At 40.5% G+C, this 27,801-nt stretch overlaps 1 protein-coding gene and 1 long non-coding RNA gene across 2 annotated transcripts in view; one reads left to right on the forward strand and one right to left on the reverse strand.

Annotated features, from left to right (window-relative positions):
• Positions 1-3,960: 3,960 nt before the first annotated feature.
• LOC108794434 lies at positions 3,961-15,167 on the forward strand. The gene is made up of 3 exons (XR_001941708.1): positions 3,961-4,526; positions 13,461-13,467; positions 15,156-15,167. It is a non-coding gene; the product is annotated as an uncharacterized LOC108794434 (long non-coding RNA).
• A 12,044-nt stretch (positions 15,168-27,211) lies between these two features.
• The window catches only part of FKTN (fukutin), a 15,443-nt gene continuing 14,853 nt past the window's right edge, over positions 27,212-27,801 (reverse strand). Inside the window, exon 9 of the mRNA XM_018565466.1 lies at positions 27,212-27,462. Within this exon, the coding sequence (XP_018420968.1) occupies positions 27,249-27,462 (214 nt within the window). The 3' untranslated portion in view covers positions 27,212-27,248. The remainder of the gene's footprint in view (positions 27,463-27,801) is intronic.

Raw genomic sequence — 27,801 nt, forward strand, 5'->3', positions numbered from 1 at the left:
ACAACTGGGCGGAGCTATCAAATAACCTGAGGACGCTGGTCTCTAGTTGAATAACAACTGGGCGGAGCCAGCCATGACATCACAACTGGCTCCGCCCAGTTAATGTCATTTGCGAGGAAAGCACTTGGCTCGATTGAGCCATTTGCCTGCCTTTGGGTGCTGTACGGGCTATTTTGAATAGCCTTTACAGCAGCCCTTCAGATTGACTGAACTGAAGGGCAGAGGCGGCCAAAGTGAGCCGAAGGATCAGCCAAAGCTGCGGCTAGATCCTTCGGCTCCTTAGTTAACCCCTTCGTGACTGACGACGTACAGTGTACGTCGCCAGCATCGGGGCTGTTTAAAATCTAAATCTTTTAAACATCAAGGAGCAGCATCCATTATAAGTGATTTATTTAGCATTTGAACATTTCGACTTTATTATCACTTTATGGAATAGCTTATTATGTTTTAATAGATTTTAATTTTTTGTGAACAGAACCCCCTTACCCTCAGGGAGACGGTAAGTACAGTATATTACCCTTGAATTATTCTGAATGTATGTTTATTAATTCAAATGTTGGTGCTAGAAGCACAAACACAGTGGTTAGCACCTGGCTTTTAGCATGGGATTTCAATAATCTTCTAATGTTTGCATTGGTTTTCCTCCTACCACAGAAAGTTTCATTCTTAAACTGGCTCTAAAGTGTGTGCATCCATGACTGTGGTATGAGTCAGGGACCAATGTAAGTCGTTCACTGTACTCTACAGATAAATAATTTAAAATCTAAAAAAAATTTTAAAAAATAATAATTTAAAATCTTCTGCACATACAGTATGTAAATGTAATTTAAAAAAAACAGGAGAAAGGGGTTATTAGTGCTTATTAGGCCTGGTTCACACCTAGGCGTAATGCATATGCGCGTCTGTCGCGCGTTTTTTTTACCGCGATTCGCGGTAAAAAAATGCGCGTTTCCGAGGGCTACTTGGCTGGAAACGCGCAACAAAAACGGCCCAAAGTAGTACATGTACCTTTTCAGGCGTGGGCCGTTTTGTAGCGCGTTAGGGACGGGCTGAAATAGGCCAAGGTGTGAACCAGACCCATTGAATACAATGGGATTTAGATGTTTGAGCGTTTTGTAGAGCGTTCGTCGAGCGTAGAACGCGCTACAAAACGTTCAGGTGTGAACGAGGCCTTAAACTTATATTAAGTATTCTTAATTTGAACTATGCATATCTGCCATATGACAAAAAAAGAAAAAAACTGTATCAGAAATAATAAAATAAACCTGTCATTACATTTAATTTGCTGCAGTCTATTATTATCTCTCTTTTTAAATGCTACCCAGTGGCATCAGGACAGCCAGCTGCTCCACATGAAACTGAAACCCTCTTATGTCAGAGGAATCTATAGAAAGGTGCCTGCTATGAACTGTGGGATGTAACACGTCACAGTTCCTAACTGTAGTTGAAGGTTGAGATATACCTATAAAAGATTTATATGCCCCTAGGGCACACAGCCAGAAAACAAGGAACAAAGCATTTCCCCTTTTAGGGGAATGCATATACATTTTATTTTTTTATTATGCTCAGAAATAAAAAACTAAAAAAAATAGTTATAAATGCTTTTTATTATTAAAATCAGGTAATCCTGTATTAAATATTACATATGCATATTTCATATTTACTTAATTACATATTTATTTGATAGTTAGGCAGTAGTTGGAGCTCTAGGCCCTTTTTCATGAATACTAGACTAACCTTGACTGTTTTGCTCAAAAACATTGTTTTTTGTACAGCTTAGTGTGGAGTTTCAATTATAAGAGACATTCACAAAAGAAGAAGCTACTTCTATGCTTTCCCAAGGATGCTCTGCAAAACCAGTGTCACATGTAAAGCCAGTATTAAATGTTTATTTCTAAAATAATGTAAAGGAAGAATAATGTGTGTGTGTGTGTGTGTGTGTGTGTGTGTGTGTGTATGTATATATATCTATATCTATATAGATATATATATATATATAATAATTTATAAAAATAAAATAAAATTCAAAAACCATTATAATTTTTCTTTAAAGCACTACATTTACTGCCAATTGCCATTCCTTTTCGAAAGAATTGAAAATACCAATTTACAAGTGGGAAAAATGTATTTAATAATTTATTGTTAACAAATATATACAAAATACTTATTTCAGAGATATCAAGGCTAGAAATAAAATCCTTCTTTGGTAAATGCAGCTAAGATAGTGTCTAGGTAATGTTAACAAGATGAAGAAAAGCTAAGACAGAGTGATCATTGTACTAAACATTAAAGAAACATATACCAAATAAATATAATAAAAAGCAGATATGTCACAGTGAACACATCACTGGAATTGTGCAAAGGGCATTTGTTTAGGTTAGCCCATAGTAATCAGACACAGACTGGTATTTAATTATCACTGAACCAAAATCTGATATTCTGAAATCTTAACTATGATTTCCTCTGTTGTGGGAAATCCGCACAATTCATCTACAAATGTAACTTTAGTGATGGTTGGTGAGCCAAATGACCAACTGTTTTCTAATCCATTGGTGACTTTAGAGTTCAGGTCTTCCACTGGAGTTCCTGTTTCTGTCAAGCTTAACAGTGAGTGTCATTCTCTACCACTACTTGTGCAATGTAAAACCATGTAGTGTCTATTAAAATATTTGCTAAACAATGACTGTTTTAGCTTATGAAATATAGTACAGATAAAAACATAAACATTATAGGATATATCTTTGAGAATTAATAGTTCAACTGAGGCTAAGGCTTTCCATTAACAATGTAAAAATGTACTCTGCTTCACTAACTAATATGTATTCATTGACTTATTTGATTTACCAAAGAGGTAGAGACTCTTCACTTTGTAAAGTGGATGTTTACTAGTGAATAACATGAAGCTGCAATCACTTTGAATACCCAGTCATGTGCTAGCACATGATTGATTGATTGATTGATTGATTAATTGATTTAATAAAATGAATACAACTCCACCTTATTCACTAAGCTCAGTGATCATTCAGTCTCTACTCTTTAAGTGAATGAATTCCACTAGATACCCCTAAAATTAGGCTGAAGCCATCAATCTTAATATAATTTAAAGTGAAGTGCCATATTACAAGAAAATAAAAGACCTGACTGTAGCTTGAAATAAAAATTTACTTATTATCAGTAAATACATTGCTTGTGCAGTGGTTATATCGGTTATACTATAGTTAAACATTAAAAATGATTAATTAAATATTAATAATTACTTATATAAGTAGGAGGATTGTCTTGGTTTTCCAAACTTGGCCACCATTTTTTAAAATGGGTGCTTTCCATGTATGTAAATTAAGTGCATTAACATTAATGAACCAGAAGCAAAAAATCCTACAAGCAACCCTTAAAAGAAGTATATTATAGGGCAAATGATAAACTTAGATGCCTTACACCATAGTGTACTTCCCATATATCCAAAATAAGATTGATTTTGCGCTGCATTTTAATTTGCTACTGTATTCTGATATAACCTTGTTATTAGTTGTTTGCAGTATGTACCTTTTGTGAGCACTACTACGGTATAAAATATTCAGTGCTGTGCAGTGACCATTGGGGACTGATCAGAGATCAGCATAGAGTAGGGTGACAGATGAAACTCAGTTTCTACTTGGTTACTATGGGGTACTGCAAACTAATGCTCTTTACATTATGGACTATTACATCATAAATAAACAGCCACCATATGCCCAGCTGTTGGTTGGTGCTATCAGTACCTTTTCAGCTGCACTTCATGACTACCAGCAGAGGTGTAAATTACTGCATTTCTGGAATAGCTGCTTGAATACATTCAGATGGTAGTATGTAACAATTTCATACTTTATACTTGACATGACAGTTCTCCACAAATGCTTAGCAGTTTGCAGGAATATGGAAGCTATTCATTGATGGCTTTCTTTTCATCTGACAAAACCCTGTGCAGATTCAGTAATCCACTTCTATGATACTAGAGTAAAAAAATTATATCATAAGTTATATCCGATTGAATTACCACCTTGTGAGAAGTCCATAGCCTTGCTTTACCAAACTGACATTTAACAGTTATATAAATATGACAGGTAGACTCACAGAAACACTCAAATATTCATTGTAGGCCAATAACATAATTCATTTCAGTCAGTGCTGTGGTGAAGGATCTAATGACCAACACTCTTGTGTGTCACTGCTTGTCCCTGGAGAAGGGTCGCTGCTCTGGTCTATTACTGTCCAATGTTTTATGTTTGCAAACTGAGGCTCTGGTTCAAAGACACCCCAAATATTGGATTGAGAGGTTGCTCCGGGTTTTGTTATTCCTTGATCGGCCAAGATGTTGATGAGAAAATTGATGTATCTCATAGCCAGCCTTAAAGTTTCATTCTTGCTTAGCTTCTTGTCGGGTGGATGGGTCGGAATTAGCTTTCTCAGTTCAGCAAATGCGCTATTAACATTTTGCTGTCTCCACCGCTCCCTTGTATTAAAGATCTTACGTGTCATTTTCACAATGGGTTGTCTGAAAGAGATTTTTTCATAGAATCACTTATAGCTTATAGTTCCAGTTAAATCAGTGTTACTTTACTCATATACTCAAGTGCTACTAGCATATCATTTCTTACAGATGTGCAATACATGTAATAGCACAGGTCCATTAAAAAGGTATGTACAGCTATCACAGATTATACAAGGTACCTCACATTTTCTGTTGAATTTAATTCATTTTACACTATTTAGAGTGTTGTACCCAGTGGCAGATCAAGGAAGTCTAAAACAAGCCAGAGATATAAAAAGCTAGTAACTGGTTGAGCCAGTGCCCAGTGCCCAGCCTTAGCTTTAATGTCCGTTTTGGGTGAACCCTTCAAGTAGTAACATTTTTAAATTTGATGCACTGCAATAATATTTCATCTAGTTGGACAAGTCCAAATCTCCGTTTCTTCGCCATTGTTTCATGTGAAGGTAAGAAATCTTCCCTGGCTACTTTATGCTGTCTAGTTTGACAGAAGCCATTGGGTACACTTGTAGTACATGATGTAGCCTGCACCTGCAATGCAGCACAGTCTCGCTGAAAACTGCATTTGTGCACCAAGCCATAAACCATCACTATTAAAGGACCAGTCCACACAAAACTAGTATTTCAGCTATGGAAGGATATTGTCGGACTGACTCAGACATCGGCTTGTTATATCTCCCAGTGATTCTATGGGCAAGGTATTGGCTCCTTGCCATAGAGAGCTGCATTCTATTTAATGTAACATACATTTAAAATAAATCCAAGCTTTTAAACAAATGAGAACAAGCTCTAATAGAAACACTCCAATAATAACATCTGTGATTCTGGTAAGAGATCTGCAAATCATCGTGTGTTTCAAGTCCCTACTGACTTTCAAAACATTTAACAAATATATCATTTTAGTTGTTTAAATTCTCATCTATTTATGCTAATAAAACTATAAATATGTTTCGAAAAACGTTTAGTATTTCATACCTTTGTATTGTGTCATAGCTAATAACACATTAACTTAAAACAAAAAAGAAGATGTCTTATTGGGACTTTTTGTTATCTTGTTTATTTTTTAACATACCTTTAATAGGTAACTGTAAGTAATTTGCTAAACCCTTTTATTTTGAATGAATATACCTGTATACTATACCAACGTTATACTAAGCAAAAATGTTTCTGCAGGGGCATATTTATAAAAGCAGTGAATGTGGAAGTCATGAAAATTCATGGGAGGTGAATCGATCACTGTAAATTAGAGTGGCTGCACCAGGAAGATACACCTGCTTTGAATTTTTTTTTAAATATTACATTCACTGCTTTATAAATATGCTAAAATCTCAGGAAATTATGTCCAGTCAAAATATGTTTTAATTATTTAAAACAAATTTTATATTAATATGGTTTTATGTTGAATCATATTTTCATCGATATTTTCATTCATATTTGAAAGTAATAGCATTTCAATCATAAATGGATTTATGAAAAGACACTTTTAACATAGCATTATAGAAACAATATATGCTTTGTAGTGTAAAATACAAATAAAGAATGTTTGCACTTTGAAAGAAATTAAATTAGGAACATTGTTTTGTGAAGTGCAAAATTAGAGTCTTAATATAAACGATATGCCATAACTCTATCAGTCATTTAGAATATGTTAAATATACACAAATGATTTCATATTTCACACATATTGTTCCATTATTAGTTGCTGTCATTTTTTTTTATCATATCCACACATTCCCTGGCATGTTACATACCTAAAAAGTAAGGTTACAGCTGTTGTTTAAAATAATGGATATTAGTCAAATACTTGCATTTGTATTCCACTTACCCTGAATGTTTTTTCTTGCTGACTGTGCTTGTTGGAAATGTTCACAGAAAACCATGTAGCATTATCCAGTAGTAACTAGGCAGTACTGTCAGCTTTTGACCATACTGTGTTAGCTAGCAAATGCGAAGACCATGGTCTCATTTATAGCAAGCCTGCCTCTTTGTCCGACACGTGTCACTGCTGGTCCCAGTGATGCTTGCATATTTTTCTATCCTCCTGGGAGATCTGGTGCATACAGACCTCTCGTCTGTCCAGTGGCTAGTGCAGGATTTTGGAAAGGGGGACACCTAACTTTCCGTTACCCAGAATGAAAATATACTATGTATATACTGTAGCTACTTAATGAATGCAGCCTGCAGACACAAAAAGGTATTTGTGAACAAGGGGGATCCTGGGCACCAGTAATCCCCACTGTGAATGTCTTATCTTCTATGTAGCATGCAGTGCACAGGTGTAGTGCTAAAATGAACTATTGTATTTCCATTATGACTAATAATGGTATTGTATAATAGCAAAATTCATATGAATAAATATATTATTTGAAAACAGGACCATCTCCACAATTCTCAATCTATAGGTTTTAGTGGCAATAGAATACATTGATCTGTTAGACATTTTATGTAGAATAATGCCTAAAAATTAACCAAAAAGGGCATTTTAGAACCCAAAGTAGAAATAATGTATACATTTAACAATTAGAAAAGACAACATATATTTGTTAGAAAAGAGAAGCTTATTTGTTTAGTGTGTATTATATCTGTGATGGATTTTATTTGTTTTCAATATGTTGTAAACAATAACATATGCTTCTTTTCAAATCTGTATTTTGATACAATGGATATGTTATATACATATGTTACATATAAGAATGATATATATAAATTGACTTTAATTACGTGTGATAATGTATACAGCACACCTAAACGAGAACTGTACTTTTAGAGAAAATTCTGAGTTTTTTGTGCTACCCCTGTTAACTAAAGTAACTGCCTCCCTTTCCCCTAGTCTCTTCAGCTAACCCATAGTGCTCTGTGATCCTGTGTCCCATATTAAATGTCTGTTTGTTAAAACAAACTTTTTCCAGGTTCCAGAAAAGTAGACAGAGAAATGACTGACAATTACACATGACATTGATTAGGATGAATGTAGACTAGCTCAGTAGAAATACAGTCTATACAATCACAGGAGTAAACCAAGACAAAAACAGTTGGGGAAAAGTCAGAGTCAGACAGACCTCTATCCATGGCATGAGAAAAAAGCCCAAGCACTGACTGAACTTCCACCAATCTTCCTACTAGATGCACTAGGCATCGCTGCACTCCTCCCCTACTCACTCCACAATGTAAAATGGCAAAAAACCTTTGCTGGTTTGTTTATATTTTTTTATTTTTAGTCCAGCCCACCCCCCAGCTGCTATTCTCGCCTAGGTGAGAATGAAGTCTCCTGCGCTCTGAAGCCTCCCAGGATATGCATGTCACATATGCTAGGATGTTTCAGGTTCCATACAGCAGTTGCAGGAGGGTGAACCTGGTGGCACATCATCAGGGGCCAGTTGCCTGAACTAGGAAGAGACAGCTGGCTCCTGCTGACATAAGAAACAAAGATGGCGAGGGACAAGGTCTGTTGCAGCAACAGAGTGAATCATAGCAGAACAACAGTGGGCAGTGAGTATGTATATTGTGCATAATACCAGCACTAAAGGTATGAGGCAAACAAAAATACACAACAGGGGTGCAGTTTTAATGATTAAGGTAAGTGTGCATGGCATTGACATGAGCTGTAGTGCTGAGTAATGACCAGCAGATGGTAAAGGCTGATTGTAACATACATCCAATAGTGGACCGTATAACAAATGCAAATATGGGCCCAGAACTGTTTATTTATGTACTTTTATAATCACAAGATGGCACACTTTTCCCTCTGAGGACTATAACTTTACTAATTAAAGCCTGCCAGAATTAAGTTAGTAAGTAGAGTGGTTCTGGAATGCACCAAGCTTACAAACCCTGCCCAGGTTTAGCATTAAGGGGAAAAGACAAATGCTTCCCTTCTCAAGTTTGCATACCTCCAAGATTTTATTTTAGCTATTGGTTTATTAGCTCAATGAGGTCCAGTTAGAATGTAACTATTATAGGGTTGTGCTATTATTTTTTTTAGGCTGGCTTTTTGTTACATGGAGCTGGACAGTCTGTTCATAGCCTCACTAGCATCATATAATAATACATACCCTGCAAAACATTCCTTTCCAGCAAGGATTGCTGTTATGAAATCATAACCAGATTGCATTTGTTGTTGTGATGCTGCATTTGACAAAAAGTACAACATAAGACTGAGTAGCTCTACTGCCAAGGAACGGCAAACTGCCTTGCTTGTCTGTGAAGGTTCTCAGTCATTCAGGTGATGGCATATCTGTAAAAAATAAATCCAGGCAAACTGGACATGGTGTATTTTTCTTGAAGACGTTTCGCTGGTCATCCAACCAGCTTTCTCAATTCAGAATGACTTGTACAAAAATTATCTGTGAATAAATATGGTGAATGTTGCTCCAATCAACATAATCTGTTAATCATAACTAGCATGGGGTCAGGGACCTCATGGATGTAAGGTGTTAAGTGCATTTGCATGATTGGAGCTAGCAGTTGTCATTAAGCTGCCCAGACGAGTGTTAAAACAGCATTATATGTGGCAGACAATCAATGTCTCTACCCCCACCCTCCCCTCTACCACCACCACCTTCCCTGGCTACTTTGTGCTGTCTAGTTTGACAGAAACCATTGGGTACACTTGTAGTACATGATGTAGCCTGCACCTGCAATGCAGCACAGTCTCGCTGAAAACTGCATTTGTGCACCTAGCCATAAACCATCACTATTAAAGGATCAGTCCACACAAAACTAGTATTTCAGCTATGGAAGGATATTGTCGGACTGACTCAGACATCGGCTTGTTATATCCCCCAGTGATTCTATGGGCAAGGTATTGGCTCCTTGCCATAGAGAGCTGAATTCTATTTAATGTAGTGTCATCCACATATCTGAACCAATGACTGGGTGTAATTCCCCTGAAGGTGGTCAGGGCCTTCCTTTCTACTTCCTCCATGTACCGGTTTGCCACAAGGGGTGAAACTGGCAATCCCATGGCACAGTCATGTTTTTGCTAGAACGTATCCTTGCACTTGAAATAGGTGGTACTCAGGCAAAGGTCCAAATAAGACACACCTTTGATCTGGGTTAAGTTCTGTTCTGCTGCCTAGGGTGTTGTCTCAAAAAAACGTTTTCTCACTGTTTCAATTGCCTCTGTGGTAGGTATGCAGGTAAAAAAAGGGATGTAACATCGTAGGGTACCACTGTTTCCTCTGTGCCTAATATTAGGTTCTGGATTTTGGTTGCGACATACTGGGAATTCTGTTTATGATGCTGTGTATTTCCAACCAAGGGGGCTAGGACTCTGGCTAAGTATTTTGCTATGTTATAGGTCACAGAGTTGATGTCACTGACAATTAGCCTGAGAGGACTCCCATCCTTGTGTAACTTAGGAAGTCCATATATACATGGAGGGGCTTCGCCAGGGTTAGAGGCGATGATATATAGCCTGATCAATGTCTTTGTCTTTTTTTTTAGCTGTTGTAGTAGGTCTATGACTTTCTTCTTGTAACCACTAGTTGGGTCTCTTTCGAAGGCTTCATGCATGTTGTTATCATTCAGAAGTGCGGTTCCCTTAGCATCATAGTCAAATGCATTAAGACCAACCATGCATCCTCCTTTAGCAGCAGGCAGGATGGTGATACATGTGTCTTTCTTCCGGGATGTAACCACCCTCCTTTCTTCTGCCTAATAAACCCAAGCAGTCATGAAGAGAAACAAATGGGTTGGGTAGATAGGCAGAATATGTCTTATATCTTGTCACCTGTATGTCTTGTATTTAAAAAATTTATTTTTACCAGGGTTGATGAATCATATGACATTTAGCAGTAGTAGCTGTGGCTTAGTGAAGGTAACTTGCATAATTCGTAAAGGCTTTGAAAGCAGAGAGTATTGCTAACATTTTACAGCTACAGTTAAAGTTAATATAGTTGATAAAAAAACAACACTGTATTGATTCTACAAACACGAATCAGAATTCCTAGCTTCCCACATTACTTTCTTTTGACTTCACGTGCTAGTCTAGCACTCTCTTTAGGCTGCTGTGCATGTGGCTATTTTATATGCCCCCTTAGACATATTCAGTCCATTAAATAGGGTACAAACATTCTTTTCACAGTGTTGTTGTAAATAATATTAAACTATCCCTGTATAACGCGTGGACATCTTGCAAGAAAAAGATCACACTTTTTTACTGGACAAAGACAATTCGCAATTTAACCCATCCACTTTGTTGGTAAATGGAGTTCTCCTATTCGTTAAGCATAATGTATTTCTTTAGACATGGCCTCTTAGCAGGATTTGTTATGCTTTTTTTCGGAGTTCAATGAGTGGGGGAGGCTGCAAGCGAGAGGAGGTGAGGGTGTTGAAGTAGGAATTTACATAATCTGATTAAACGGGGATTATTTAGTGGCCGCTAAACAGGCTCAATGTGCTTGAGCTGCAAACCTTTACTATTCATTGCTCTTATGGCCCTGCGGAGAAACTGCACCTGCAGGAGCACTGCCTGGAACTCTACTGGGATTGCCACTGTGTGGAGCCATGGGAGGAGTTCACAGGCTCCCTGCTCCATGTGTACACAGCGAGTAATTGATCTGTCTGGATTAGTCTCAAGCAGGCCTGAAAATGAAAGCTGGACCAGTTAACGCTATCACTTAAGGTCATCGCGTTCTGAATAAGGCTAACTCGTGCAAGCTTTTAGACAATTACTGTTTAGAGAATATACTATATAAGTATACAAATCTGGATGAATTACCAAACATTTCTCTTTCTTTTCACAAATAAATACATCTCTACCTAATGGTATATGCAGATCATAAAATGTGATGATGTTGAAGTTTGGGTTTAACTTAAAGCAAATCTGTCACACATAAAGCAATGGTAGACCGTAGTGCAGCAAGCTGAAATATTGTAGAAATTGATTGGTTGGAGCTACGTGAGCATCATTGGAAATGTGTTAAATATATACTAATTTGGCAATGGGCTATGCCTCTTACTAGAGATAAAACCTCTCACACATTTTAAACATTCTATAAGCACTTTGGTGCTGTGACTCTTCCACCATGAAATTAAATCACAATGCTTTATTATCTCGGCAATACCTCTCCCACCCATTAACATGTAACAGAATGGGAAGAGGATCTCTAAACCCATAAACCAATGAAAAACTGGTCACAATTATGGATATAATCTCAGAATGTAGCAATAACATTTCTACAAACATTCACTCTGCTTACAATATTTGATGGAGGTAGTTTTTAGAGACTGTCTATACTCTAGAGCAGAGGTTCTCAACCTGTGTAACCTCAGGACCCACATTTGTCCTTGGTCATTAGGTCGTGACCCAAGTTGCAATGGAACGCATGGCATTGCGGTACCGATGCAGGCAATAGAACTGTGGGTGGGAGATGCGTTTGGGGTGCCATTTGAATGAATGGCAATGCAATGCACCTCTCACACCAGAGCATGTGATCAACGCACTGTACTAGTGTGAACTGGCCCTCAAAAACACTGATAGACACACACAAACACAGAGACAATCTCACAAAACTTTCTCACACCCATACGCACTCCAAGAAAAAAATAATTTAAAAAATCCACCCAGTCTCCCTACCTTACGAGAACTGGAGTGGATCCTCAACGTGGGGTCCAGTGTGGGCTGCTGTGCTGTGATGGAGCTCCATCCATACATGCATTGCTTGTATAGCTCCCTTGCGTGCCCTGTAGAGGTGCCGGGAGACAGAATGTGACGTCACTCCGGTCCAGGCACCTCTACAGGGCAGACGAGGGAGCTGTAAGCAATGCATGTATGGATGGAGCTCCCTCGCGGCCATAGCCCCAGCCCATCCCACCTCAAGCTGACAGTCGGCGCCGGGCAGCATATTTTGAATGGCTGCTTGGTTTGAGAACTGACAGTGCTGCGCTAGGGGGAGGCTGAGGAGCCTATTAACCTAGAAAAGTGGAAGGCACATGGGGTCACAATGGGGACCACTGAACATGAGGTCGCGACCCACTTTTGGGTCACGACCCACCAGTTGAGAACCAAGGCTCTAGAGACTGCCTCATATATTTCATGGGCCTGTCCTAGGCTGACCTAGTCCTTGTTTAGAGTGTGTGACTTCCTTTTTATAATATTCAGTCATAATTGAAATACTGCTAGTCTTTCCTACCTCTAGGTTTTTTAGCTAGGGAAGTCTCTGAGATGTTACCTAATTTCACCTCTTCTTGTCTTCCTTCTGTTATCTCATCCTATATTTACTAATCATAGGTGCATGAAGGACCATGAATAGATTTTACTTCACCAGTCCAGTCATATCCTCCCCTTTTTGTTTTCTTTTTCTTTGTTTCACCATTCACACCACCCATTAAACCAGATTTATAGGAGCATATATGTCCCTGTAAAGATAATTGTGCTCATGGAATTGCTGTACTCATGCTCTGGGTATGCATTAAGTTAACTGTGTCCCCTTGTTACACCTATGTTTTAGTAATAGCGTAAATATATATTTCAACATAAAACATTTACAATTAAGCATTGCAGAAATGGCTGATGGCATTGAGTGATCAGCAAAGGAATTAAGAATAGAGTAAAAAGCTCCAATGAACTGGAAGCTCTGAATCCTTGTCTAAACACTATAGGTAATTGTTAGAAATAGTAAAGGTGGCCCTTAATTTAGTAGCATATTGTAAAATGCTCTAGGTTAAAGAACCCTTTAACCTGGATTACTGGATTATTGACTACTCATTCAGTTAATAAATCCAATTGAAGTCATAGAAATAAATATTTAATCAGATAAACATTGTACTGATAGCCTCTATTTCTGCAGTTTCACCTTTTTTCCAGTTATATCTATAGTGCAGGGTGCCTAAATATGACTGTGCAGTCTAATAGGCAGCCGAATTTGACCACTTTGTCCAGTGAATAGATGACACAGCCTTTCTCATTCTCCACAGTACAAGTGTGCATTAGGATGCCCGTGATCAGTGGTGTGGTCATTACTTATTTAGGTGGGCATAGAACACTGGAACAGTAGTAGGAATCACACTGCAGCTAAGAAAAAAAGGCTATTTAAAGGAGAACTATGGGGTTAGGGCTTTTCCCCATAGTTCTCCTAAGGGTAACGGGAGGACACAAACTAGCGTCCTCCCGTCACCCAAAGCTCAGTATACCGCGAGCTACAGCTCGCGGTATACTGAGACGCCGCAGCTGAAACGAATCCCAACAATTATGTCTGGATCCGCCCAGCTGCGTGAGTGACAGCTGGCTCTGCCTATCTAGAGGCAGAGCCAGCTGTACCCGCCCCCTCCCTGTCCGTTCCGCCAGTCATTGCTGCTGGAGGATCGGACAGGGGAGGGGGGAATCCAGTCCCTCCCCTGTCACGGCTCTCTGCAGTGACAGGATTGAGAGGTGAGTGAACCCGGTATGTGTTCGCTCACTTCCCGATCTACTGAGCCGACCTGTGACAGTTTAATTGTCACAGGTCGGCTAGAACTATGAGGATGAGCGAAAATCATTCATCTCATAGTTCTCCTTTAAGGCTTTTCCAAGTGAAAATCTGTTAAACCCCATAACATATGACAGTACAGGACTATAAAGACAAAAAAAAAAGAATAATAACATGGCATGTGTAAAACAAAAAAGCAAATTCACTTTTATTGTAGCTCTTTTAGTTTTTTATTTTAGTTCCCAAGTGCTACAGCAAGGGTTAATACCATGTGCTGAAAACACCATGAAGATTTTGACCGAGGCCCTCATATACAAGCAAGGTCTTCAGTGGTCCGACATTCCCTCATATACAAGCAAGGTCTCCAGTGGTCCGACACACCCCCTGAACACTGTTCCAATCAACAGCACTACTTAGGGAGCTAACATGCTGTAGATTGAATCAGTGTACAGAGGAGGTTCGTTTTGAGGCAGTTACATGTATGTCAAATTTTCTTTGTGTACCTGCAGTGCTATTGACTACAATGGTACAGATCTGATCATGCAGTTAGGGGGTGTTAAATTTATGTAAAATTTTCTTTGAGTAGCTCCAGTGCCATATAATACATGCACATATCATGCATTTTATATGGGTAGTTATGGGTCGTAGATGTTTTAGTAGTCTTTCAAAGTAAAAAGTGCAGGTTTGAGGAATTTTATACAGCTGAACCTTACTGCTTATTTTATCTGCTGCCTACATGAAATATTGCACAGGGAGGGAAAAGATGGGAGAACATTTGTAATCTGAATATATGCAATCCTGTATACTAAGGTCTTCTACGGTTTTCATTCTGAACATGAGTATTACAAAACAATTTGGAGATGTGCAAATCAAAAATCCTTCTTTAGAATCATTACTTCTCTCCTCTCCTAATGATTTAGCAAAAACATAGAATACATTACTATTTTACTGTGGAACCATTAGTATATCCCTGCACTGTGCCTACTCTAAAATACAATTATTTTTATACAAATGCATGACTTTTGCAATTATTTCAAGCCAGTTATCTGATTCTACCAGTCGACCATTTATTTTATCCAGCATAGAAGTTAAAAAAAAAAAAGCTTTTCTCTAACAGCAGTTATTTCTCTCACTATAAATCTCACCCAATGACAAGTCAGCGCAGTACGTTGCCAGTGGCATGGGGAACACAATTCCTAGGAATTATCGTCAAGCCAAAGCAAATGTTTGTCCTTTCAGATTTACAAATGGTTGTAATGGCTTTTCAATAACAGCCTTGGCGGTAAGTTTTGTTATGGTTTTATGCGTATATGTGTACTCAGAGAACAGCGCATTTATGGTTAGCGCTTTCATACATATTCTTTTTTTGTGCAAAACCCACTTTATAGGCCCTGTTCCCTTTTAGCACATATTAACTATAATTTGGGAGCCATTCTTCCTGCTTGCTGTATTCAGGTCACCATTTGTTTGAAGGGAGCAGACGGCAAGGTCTGGAAAGCACAGCCTATATGTAGCTTTTGATTCCACTTTTTTGCTGGGAAAAAAAAAAATCACTAAAGCAAACTGTTCACTGGAGATAAGGATTTGTAGCAGTCTGCATGACACTGATAAGACTGGCTCCCTTCACTGGAAGATTATTTGTTAAGAACCTGTGTTAAATAAAATACAGTCAAAAGGCTTAACACTATCACTCATTTTCATCCCTGCGCCCTCTCGGCCTTACTGAATTTTCTCATGAATAATGCTATGCTGATCTCAGCATGCATGTTTGATGAATAATAGCTATGCTGCCGATTTGCACTCACAGAAGAATTTGGTTTGGGCACGATGGTAATGTAGTTTAATACATTCTTCTGTCACTTTTCTTAGCAGCTTCCAGCAGAACACTTTAATGTTTCTGAAAATATACCATCAGTGCCAGCATTTGTTATGAATGCATTTAATTAACACAGTTATATAGGGGTAATTATGGAAGGAGAACAATAACATGATTTACTAACCAACAAATATGTGGATAAGCAGTCAGTTTGCCCATCCATGAATTTGAAATGCTACTTTCCCTTTTTTTGTGCATTACATTATTATATGTAGCTGACAAGTAAAATGTATTTTATAAGGGTGTAAATACTATTTTGTAAAGTCTGCGAATATTAATTTAAAAAAAATGGCTCTATTTGGTATACCAAGATTCTCCTTAGGGCTTAGTTTTTTTTAATAAAAAGATTTAAACTTGAAAAACTTTAAGTAGAACTGAAGCCAACACTTTAGTTTTGGATAAAGTAAGGGAGCATTATAACCCCTGTCAGCTGTATCCTATTGGTGAGATTTTCACTTCCTGTCCGATAGCCACAACAGGAAATGACAGGAAAACCCTCCAAAGTGAGGGAAATCCCTGGTGGTCAGCAGGGTCACCAGAACTAGTATTCACATTGGAATATCTCCCATCTATTCCTGTTCTGGTAACAACCCAAAATTTTGGATTTTCTTTCACATTCAGTGATAATGGTCACCAGGACAAATGGAGATGGTAAATCTCGCTAACGGACACGGACAACAATTAAAATCTCTCTCCACTCTGTGCAAAGCTAACCAAAAAAGTTTTGGCTTCAGTTTCACTTTAAGAGTTGGTAGATCAGGAGGAGGTGAGTGGCTATGGAAATAGATATTTTCCATGTAGTCCAAATCTTCTGATCTCTAGCTACCTGTGCGATCCACTTCTTCTATTAGCAGCAAGCATCTGTATTCTTCCCATATTAGCTGTTAACCCCATATGATCCTGTGGTAAATTCTACAATACTTGGAGACAGGGCCATCGCTATAATGAGGCAGCCTGAAGCTGTTGCATTATTTAGCCATTTTCAAGCTTGAGTGTTTTTGGTTTAGCTAACGCAAAGCTAGTTACTAGGAGTAGGAGACATATACTAGGAGTAGGAGACAGATACTAGGAACAAAATCTAGCAGGAGTTTTTCAGGTGTTCCCATGAGCCTTCTAGGGCATTTTGCAATAAGGCATCAAGCTACAAGCAACACCATGCTTAGATGTGAAAGGGCACAATTGAAAACAACAGGATTCTTCTGGTTGAGCAGTCTCATGTAGAGAAATGCACAACAAAATGCTCAAGTATGACTGAGGCCTTACCTACTACACTCTGATAAAAACTCACACCTCTATTCCACTACATGTATGCTTCCTGTGTGGGAGGCTCCACCTCTTATCATTACATCAGCACCAATCATGTATTAAAGAGACCCTGTAGCCAGACCATTCGTTCAACAAAAAGCCTCCTACAAGATTACATGTGCATTTAATATATTTTATGCATATTATTTACCTGTAAAAACCTCCCTTGTCCACACCAGCCTTTACCAATCAGAGTGCTTCAAAATTTGCACCAGCACCATGGAAACAAATGATGCTAATCCAGGTTGGGTGGCATCCAATAAGAAAAAGATGGTGGTTCTCCTTCATCAAGGCCTGCACCTCCTTCCACCCTCTGCCATGCTGCCACAGCTGCAACTCCCGATATAAAATGGAGTTGTAACGTGAAGGGGGGCTGCCGGTGTGAAATGAGGGCTCCTGATGTGAAGAGAGCTTCTGATGTGAAGAAGGCTCTGATGTGAAGAGGGCTCTGATGTGAAGAGGCCTCTGATGTGAAAGGGTAATTCTGATGTGAAAGAAAGGCTCCTGATTTGAAGGGGGACTCTGACGTCTGCTTTGTTTTTGCTTGTGGTTTTCCCCCTAAAATCTATACAAGACCCCTATCTGGGGCATTTTTACATTTATGTTTGTTTCCATTTTCAACCGTGGTGCCCCAAGATTCTGAATAGTGTTAAAAGTGATGTGACTGAAAGAAATGCTCGTCTAGACTACAGTAACCACCCATGCAAGATGGAATCTCGTCATTGACTAACCATGTAAAGAATACTACAATTTTCACTGTCCGCGTCTCTTTTCCCTTCATTATTATTCATTTCATTTTATGATTATGTTTGACAATAATTGTGTTCTATAAAGTTTTAAAAAAATAACTTGCTCCTGAAGATAATTGTGTAAAGTAGGCCACATTCCTAATTCTTTAATTTCTTATATCTACAACTTACTGATCATGATAATGTACTGTGGGCATTTTTTAACAGCGGTTCCCTGGGATTTGAAAATTTGTTAAAGGCTTCTTCTGGGGTAAAAAAAGGAAGAGCTGCCCTAGATGGTCTAGAAATTGCTAAATAAAAGACAATTGTGAACATAAGGCAAAGTATATGCATATGAATTTACATTGCACTTTAAACCTTTGCGTAAAACCTAAAAATAGAGATCCACAAAATACAGTATTTATAAATGTATTCATTTCTCTTTAAATACACACCAACATATTTATTGAGATTTGTTTAGAAAATATTAATAAAGGTGGTTTACAGCATAATATTACAAACAGTTTGATGTATAATAACACAGTGATAGGCAAAGTACTGTTTATTCTGTTTCCAGGTATTATGAAAGGCTATATTTTTCTCTTTTTAAGTGTCCGCTTAGGCTAAAAGTTAACAGTTGCTGAGCATTAAGTGGATACTAGTAAAACAACACCTGCTACATCTCCCTCTCTATGGACCAGACATTTAAGGATTTATTGGCATGACTTCTAGCTAGAAGGTCAATGTATTGTCCTAGCGTTACAGGCTGACATCATATTTCACACTTTTAATGAAAGTACAACAAAATGTGAAAAAGGATGATAACCTTCATAAAGATGTTCATGTTGTTCTGGTGATTCAGTTAACAAATAGAATTGACATTCTTCCTGACATAATAGTTGTGTAAGTAAAAAAAAACAACACACCACGCTTACCTTTACTTATATAACCGCCATGGTCCTGTGTAAAAGTTAAAAAAGTAGGAACCCACAGAATGTTAGAGATGTCAGTTGGTGGGGGGAACACAGATAATCGTGGCTGATATCAATGGTGGGGGGAGCACAGAAAGATCATGGCTGATATCAATGGTGGGGGGAGCACCGACAGATCGTGGCTGATGTCAGGGTTGGGGGAGCACAGGTAAATCATGGCTGATGTCAATGGTGGGGGGAGCACAGACAGATCATGGCTCATATCAATGGTGGGGGAGCACCGACAGATCGTGGCTGATGTCAGGGTTGGGGGAGCACAGGTAAATCATGGCTGATGTCAATGGTGGGGGAGAGCACAGATAGATTATGGCTGATGTCAATGGTGGGGGGGAGCACAGAAAGATTATGGCTGATGTCAATGGTGGGGGAGCACAGATAAATCATGGCTGATGTCAGTGGTGAGGGAGCACAGATAAATCATGGCTAATGTCAGTGGTGGGGGAGCACAGATAAATCATGGCTAATGTCAGTGGTGGGGGGAGCACAGACAGATCATGGCTCATATCAATGGTGTGGGAGCACAATTAAATCATGGCTAATGTCAGTGGTGGGGGAGCACAGATAAATCATGGCTAATGTCAATGGTGGGGGGAGCACAGACAGATCATGGCTGATGTCAATGGTGAGGGAGAGCACAGAAAGATTATGGCTGATGTCAATGGTGGGGGAGCACAAACAGATCATGGCTGATGTCAGTGGTGAGGGAGCACAGATAAATCATGGCTAATGTCAGTGGTGGGGGAGCACAGATAAATCATGGCTAATGTCAGTGGTGGGGGAGCACAGATAAATCATGGCTAATGTCAGTGGTGGGGGAGCACAGATAAATCATGGCTAATGTCAGTGGTGGGGGAGCACAGATAAATCATGGCTAATGTCAGTGGTGGGGGAGCACAGATAAATCATGGCTAATGTCAGTGGTGGGGGAGCACAGATAAATCATGGCTAATGTCAGTGGTGGGGGAGCACAGATAAATCATGGCTAATGTCAATGGTGGGGGGAGCACCGACAGATCGTTGCTGATGTAAGTGGATGGGGAGCACAGATAAATCATGGCCGATGTCAGTGGTGGGGGAGCACAGAAAGATTATGGCCGATGTCAATGGTGGCGGGGAGCACCGACAAATCATGGCTGATGTCAATAGTAGGGGAAGCGCAGATAAATTATGGCTGATGTCAATGGTGGGGGGAGCACAGACAGATCATGGCTGATGTCAATGGGGGGGGGAGCACTGACAGATCATGACTGATGTTAGTGGTGGGGGAGCACAGATAAATCATGGCTGATGTCAATGGTGGGGGAGAGCACAGAAAGATTATGGCTGATGTCAATGGTGGGGGAGCACAGATAAATCATGGCTGATGTCAGTGGTGAGGGAGCACAGATAAATCATGGCTAATGTCAGTGGTGGGGGAGCACAGATAAATCATGGCTGATGTCAATGGTGGGGGAGCACAGACTGATCATGGCTGATGTCAATGGTGGGGGAGAGCACAGAAAGATTATGGCTGATGTCAATGGTGGGGGAGCACAGATAAATCATGGCTGATGTCAGTGGTGAGGGAGCACAGATAAATCATGGCTAATGTCAGTGGTGGGGGAGCACAGATAAATCATGGCTGATGTCAGTGGTGGGGGGGCACGGATAGATCATGGCTCATATCAATGGTGGGGGGAGCACAGACAGATCATGGCTGATGTCAGTGGTGGGGGAGCACAGATAAATCATGGCTGATGTCAATGGTGGGGAGAGCACAGAAAGATTATGGCTGATGTCAATGGTGGGGGGAGCACTGACAGATCATGACTGATGTTAGTGGTGGGGGAGCACAGATAAATCATGGCTGATGTCAATGGTGGGGGAGCACAGATAAATCATGGCTGATGTCAATGGGGGGGAGAGCACAGAAAGATTATGGCTGATGTCAATGGTGGGGGAGCACAGATAAATCATGGCTGATGTCAGTGGTGAGGGAGCACAGATAAATCATGGCTAATGTTAGTGGTGGGGGAGCACAGATAAATCATGGCTGATGTCAGTGGTGGGGGAGCACAGATAAATCATGGCTGATGTCAGTGGTGGGGGAGCACAGATAAATCATGGCTGATGTCAATGGTGGGGGGAGCACAGACAGATCATGGCTGATGTCAGTGGTGGGGGAGCACAGATAAATCATGGCTGATGTCAATGGTGGGGGAGCACAGATAAATCATGGCTGATGTCAATGGTGGGGGAGCACAGATAAATCATGGCTGATGTCAGTGGTGGGGGAGCACAGATAAATCATGGCTGATGTCAGTGGTGGGGGAGCACAGATAAATCATGGCTGATGTCAATGGTGGGGGGAGCACAGACAGATCATGGCTGATGTCAGTGGTGGGGGAGCACAGATAAATCATGGCTGATGTCAATGGTGCGGGGAGCACAGACAGATCATGGCTGATGTACATGGTGGGGGAGCACAGATAAATCATGGCTGATGTCAATGGTGGGGAGAGCACAGAAAGATTATGGCTGATGTCAATGGTGGGGGGAGCACTGACAGATCATGACTGATGTTAGTGGTGGGGGAGCACAGATAAATCATGGCTGATGTCAATGGTGGGGGGAGCACAGACAGATCATGGCTGATGTCCATGGTGGGGGAGCACAGATAAATCATGGCTGATGTCAATGGTGGGGAGAGCACAGAAAGATTATGGCTGATGTCAATGGTGGGGGGAGCACAGGTAAATAATGGCTGATGTCAATGGTGGGGGAGCACAGATAAATCATGGCTGATGTCAGTGGTGGGGGAGCACAGATAAATCATGGCTGATGTCAGTGGTGGAGGAGCACAGATACATCATGGCTGATGTCAATGGTGAGGGGAGAACAGATACATCAAGGCTCTCACTGACAGGATCTTAATGTTGCAAGGCATAGATGACAAGTTTTTCCTGTTACGTGGTTTAGGATATCAGCTAATGTGTATGTTAGCAACACTATGACAACAATAACATGGGTAATTTTAATGGAACAAATTTGTTTCCCAAACTGTGGGAATTATAGCCGTCGTGGTACATTTCCTCACTACAGGTGGAACACTAAGGCCCCTTGCACACAGGCGCCCATTCGTTTTGACCAGCAGGGCATATGTGCACAGATCTTCTGCTGATCGTGGCACTACGCAACGGGTGTCACTTTTATATCATCCAAACTAAACACACCCAGGATCTGTTTAGACCACCCGTGTGAAAAGGTATTATTGTGTATCTACAACCTTTATCTTATTTTTAAGCTCTGTTTTGCTGCTGTGGAAGTCACAATGATTCCTCCAATATTTTAACTGGAGACTCAGCATCCAGTATTAGGCTACTAAAAGGTATAGCAACTTCTGCAAAATTAAATGATATTTAAAACTATACACCAACTAGCCAGACAGCACTTGTATGTTAGAATCTGAAAACTAAAAATAGAAATAAATAAAGTGCAGAAACAAGTGCAAATACTGCAACAAATATAAAACAGAGCAAAGTATAAAGCCCCAAATATATATTTCTTAGCATGAAACTACACATCATAGTCAGTGCTTTCCAAATAAGATTGCAGTCCTTTGTACAGTTGTTGCACTGTTTTATATGTATTGCACTTGTTTTCATGGAAAGCAAAGAGTTGGAGGTGATGCCTATATGATCTCTAAAGCTTATATTACTTTACCCAATTGTTAAGGCCCATTTTAAAAGGGAAGCAAGCTATTTATTAAGGGTGGAGAGGAGTGGAGGTGAAGTTACAAAGTAGAAAGGTATAATCACATAGTGCTACCCTGTTCTCGTATAAGGGCCGGTTCAGTGCGGTCTGCAAAAATTGCAGATCGCACTGGACCAGAACGCAGGCACTAATGTGCCCTGCGTTCGGGTGCCGGCAATCGCACTGCGGGTGGGGGGCGCGGCTGCGGTGCAATTGACTTCAATGCACCACCACACCTCCTCCCGCCCCTGAGCACAGGGAGCAGGCTGGTTTGCGTTGCAGTGCGTTTCAGAGGCCGAATGCTCTGGAACGCATTCGTTGTGGTGTGAACCAGTCCTTAGGCTACATTCACACTAGCCAGCCAGCTAAATGCTCCATTTTAGCGTGCAGGCTAGCATGTTGTGAAACATCCAGCGGAAAGACAGCGCATTGCACCATTTATTTTTTTGGCGGGTACAAACTGTACATTCCATTCAGGTCTCGGCAGTAACCTGCAGTGTCATCCAGTGTGCTGTGGAAGAATGCAGCTTACCTGCATTATTTCATAGCTCACATCACATCTGTCTTGCGTTTGTGAATGGGGCACATAGAGAACAGGTGGCCAGAGAAAGGGATCAGCATTGCATGCTAAATGCAACTTGTTTTGTTTTACACCAAGATGGGCTCAGGTGCAGGAAAACCCTGTTGTATTCAGATATTGTGTGCAGGCTTTAGATATTTAAAGAGATGTCTATTTGGAGCAAAACTGTCAAAGTTTACAACATTTGTAAAATGACATGCATGTACCCTGTTTCCCTGAAAATAAGACCTAGTTGTGACCATTCCCAGGGCCAGTGGTGGCATAAGGGGGGAACTTGAAGAGCCGCGAGAGAGGCAGGAGAGAAATCAGCGGTGCCAATGAACCAGCGCTAGAGGAAGCGAGGCGGCACCGGAGGGAGCAGAGCCGCAAAAGCCGATGCCTCCGCTATAGCTCCGGCTCCTGTCACAGGCGGAGTGATACCAAATGCACTCTGCCTGTGACGAATCGATAGTGAAAGTGCGCTTCGCTCATTCTGGCCAGCGATTGGTTAGCAAATTGCTCTTGGAAAGGTACGGCACCCCTGATTGTCCTGATCACCATATTTTTGTACATGAATAAGTGTGGTTTGTTGACCTACCCCGAAAATAAGACCTAGTGAGTTTTTTTCGACCCAAAAAAAATATAAGACACTGTCTTATTTTTGGGGAAACACGGTATCACAGGTGCCGGTATGTATTTATTCCAAAAATCATTTCCTGTGTTCCTTTATACTGTGATTTTATGGACATAAGATAGTAAGACAAAGACAGGCAATTCAGGTTGGCAACAACCATACAGCATTGGACTATCAGCTCTGAGCAGAGCTAACCTTCAAGAATCCCCAAAGGAAAACTATACAAATATAACACATAATTAATACGGAAGCCAGATTATAATTTAATTTTTTAAACATTAATTTCTACGTTTCAATCCACCATTTGCTATGTTTTTTTGTAAAAAAAATAAGCCACAAGTAAGATGCAGAGCCTGGATTTCCTAATTTAATCCAAGCTGCCCCCTCAGTACTTTTTTTTCATCACTAGATTTCATCAGTCTTCCAGGTTGATAGATAGCTAGTTTCATTCAACCCATTTCCTCTAAAGCTGGTCAGATGGAAAAAGTGCAACAGATTGCTCCATCTACGCTAAACTGTGTGGATGGAGAAATCTCTCACTGGGCCAAGCTTCAGTATCTTGCTAGTCGGTGCTGCTGGCTGTCAAAATACCTGAACAATCTGATTGGATGCAGGAATTGTTCAGGTATTTTGACAGCCAGCGGGGCCTACTTTTGCACTTTTTCCATCTGACCATAGGCTGATAGAAAAAAAACATCTATAGGTCAGCTTTAGCCAAGGCTGTCAACACACAACCTGAGATTAGAATGTAGCACCCTGTAGGCTAGGGTTGCCACCTTTTCTTCAAGTGAAACCCGAACACTCTAGCGCCGCACGCGGCAATTTTTTTTTTTTTATAGGCAGGAGTGCTATTAAATTTAGTTATTGTCAGATTTAAGCAATCTGATGCTGATTTGTAGTCTATGTTCATTTGGATTCCCCCTAATTAATCTGTCATCATTTGTATCTGTCTGCTGCTGGGTGTACCCTGGCCACAGAACAGAACAACCAATGAGAGATTGCTATGAGTAGGTATCCCTCTCCAACCAATCACTGTGAGGTTGATGGCCAGTGGTTAATGCTGGGGGAGGAGATAAATACTTGGGGTGGACCATGTGAGCTCTCTCTTTCTCCCCTGAGCCTTGCCTGTGGGGAGGCTTGTCTGGGCTGTCTGAGATGGCTAGGCCTGAAGCCTGGGTGCTAGCCATGTGCTTACACTGAGGTCTGAGTCTGGAGACCCAGTGGTTACTACTGAAGACAAGGATGAACATGACTGGTGACTACTACCTCAAGTACTGCCGTGCCAGGTGTTCTTCATGCTGTGAATGAAGACAGCTATTACACCCTGCCACTTAAAGGAGCCTACATCAACCTGGATGATCTGAACCCTCAACCTCTCTCCCTGAAGTTCATCAATAAAAGTCCTCAGCATCATAACTACAGTCTGGACATCACCTTTATAGATCACCTTAGAGGGCGGTAAGTGCTAATAGGCAGAGTGAAAATATCCCTAGACAAGAAGATTGCCGAGTTGTGGTAACCCATAGCAACTGACCCCAAGCTCAAGGTATTCAAACCATCTCAAGGTGTGCTGGTGTAATGTGTATTTATTATTGAGGTGCATCACAGAGGAAACACAGAGAGACCCATTGCTGTATTACTGTATGCTGCTCCACAAGGGGTGTGCTACAAGAAGATTATTAGAATGTACAGTGCTCACACATCATTATGAGAGTGCCATTCAGTGCAGCAGTAAGGACCACCCCTCTACCCCCTTAGGGAAAGTGACATGGAACTGGTCATAGTGCCGTATGGCATGTAAAGTATGTATATTTAAAGCAGTTTGATCATGTAGCAGTCATGTAGAGGGAGGGAGATTGCATTTTCCCAATAAAACTGAAGCTTGAGTTTAACAAGGATTTGCATGCTGTTAGAAGATATCAGTTAAAGAGGAGCTTTACCCATATCTTCAAAATAACAACAAAGGCACTTTCAGATATGTTTAGTAAGAGCAATCAGCTAACAGATACTTCTAGATAGTTGCAGGATTTTTATTTTTCCCCAGTCTTCTGACTGTGACTATTTTAATTAAGGGCAGGCTACTAGATCTTTTTTTTACCTCCTGGAACTCTGGCACATGTGACTAGGGCATGTGACCGTGCACATCATCTCAGGGGAGGAAAATGCCTTTCCCTGAGATCTCATGAGATTACAGATGAGATTTTCCAGCAATTTTCTGCTGATGTAACCTTCCCAGGATGCAATGCTTGGGCACGATCACATAATTTATGCCAATGTGGACCAGGAAGTTGCCACTACTTGAATAAAAATATGGTTTGTTTAGCTAACGAATGTAAGACAATTTCATATCAGCATGCAGAGCTATATGCTGATGTGATTTTTTTTTTGTCAAATGGGGTAAAGGTTCACTTTAAGACTTTGGTATTGCTGTTTCATGTTGGAAATTCAAGGTACATTTATATCTTTGAAGTCATCTCAGGTTCAATGCCTTGTTATTTGATCTTTACCATATTTGATGGTTCTACCAAAGTCTTGGTTTTCCTTGTTGACCAACTAAGATTGATGGTAGTTGAGAGCAGGTCATCTCCACAGTCTTTATAGTGTTACATCAAGAAGTTCTCATACACCAGATGTAGATAACATTCTGTCAACCCCAATAACATGTATGACAAGTGAACTGGCCAAAACCTAGCACTTCTGTTATACCATCTCATTCAAACACCACCAACAACCGGAGGTGATGGAATCAGGTGAAAGTTACAAAAGTTCAGTTTCTAGCAGCCTTGGGTAAGTTCCTGAAGCCAGGTTTGCACAATGGGGAAGGGTCAGAACCTTTTTTTGAGGTCTGCATCCCTGTTGGGGATATTTACCATTGTCACCATAGCAGAAATTAAGGGAAGAGCTAAAAGTGGAAATCTCCCAACGGGGACGCCTTTTTACAGAGGCAACCATTAAAGATGGGCTTTTTCCTCACTCTGGGGAGAACTGTCTAGAACAGGAAGTGAGAGGTAATTTTGCCAATGGGTACACAGACAGCCAAAAAAAGCTGACAATGTCTAATCCTCACCCACTTCACATAATAACACTTTCCTAAACGGAATATTGAAAGGAAGGGCAGTCAAACAGAAAAGAATCACGGTCACATCTTCACCAACATTTTCGGGAAAACATAGCAGTATGTTTAATTTTTCAGAGAATACCATAATTTATTAGTAGCAAACACAATCCTCAAACACAAAGCATTAGCTTGCAATTCTATGCAAGACAAGTCACAGTTCAGTACAGTAGTTCTTAGGTATAAAAAGAAGACATAAACCTCCATATTGCAGCCTGTCATTCTTGTATTGTGGGTTGAAAAATGAAAACGATTTCTTCTCAGGAGCCCACAGATAGAAAATGTTCCAGGAAATGTGACACCAAGTGACAGCGCCAAGTCCAGTTTACACATAGTAAAGAGTCACAAGGACAGAGCTGAATTTTAACTCCTCTAGAGTAACTGAATGACCTCATCCCACTCATCCAGAGGCCAAATTCCATTTGGCTGTACATTGGGTGGGGAGTGTTTCCAATCCCAAACTTTAAGAGGTACATCCCAGTTTTTGCCATAATTTGCTTCAATATAATCCAGTGTTTCACAAGGTACTTGAACCTTCAGCTCTAAAAACTCTGTCCAGCAAAGTGTGAATTTTGGAAATAAGTATCTGAAATGAAAGGAGGGGGAAAAAACCATCATTCGTACCTGGGGTATGGATTAGAAAAAAAAGTGTTTAATCCTCTGGTGCATCATTTTAACCACCTGCTATCCGGCTGGACAGCGGCTTCTTGAATGCAGGTGGGTGTTTTTAAACCTCCTTTCCCGCCCAGCTTGTGCCCGCCGCTAGGCGGTGCGCACGAGCGGGAAATCTGCTTGAAATGTAAACAGCAATGGATGTTTACATACAAGCGTTTCGGCGTCTGTAAAGACGCCTGATCTCTTGTAAGATGCGTGCAGGTGTGCCCCCCCCCCCCCCCCCCCCCTCTCCGGCCGCGGCCCCCGCCCC

This window comes from Nanorana parkeri, unplaced genomic scaffold, assembly GCF_000935625.1.
Source record: "Nanorana parkeri isolate BGI_ZX_2015 unplaced genomic scaffold, ASM93562v1 scaffold850, whole genome shotgun sequence".
Taxonomy (NCBI): domain Eukaryota; kingdom Metazoa; phylum Chordata; class Amphibia; order Anura; family Dicroglossidae; genus Nanorana; species Nanorana parkeri.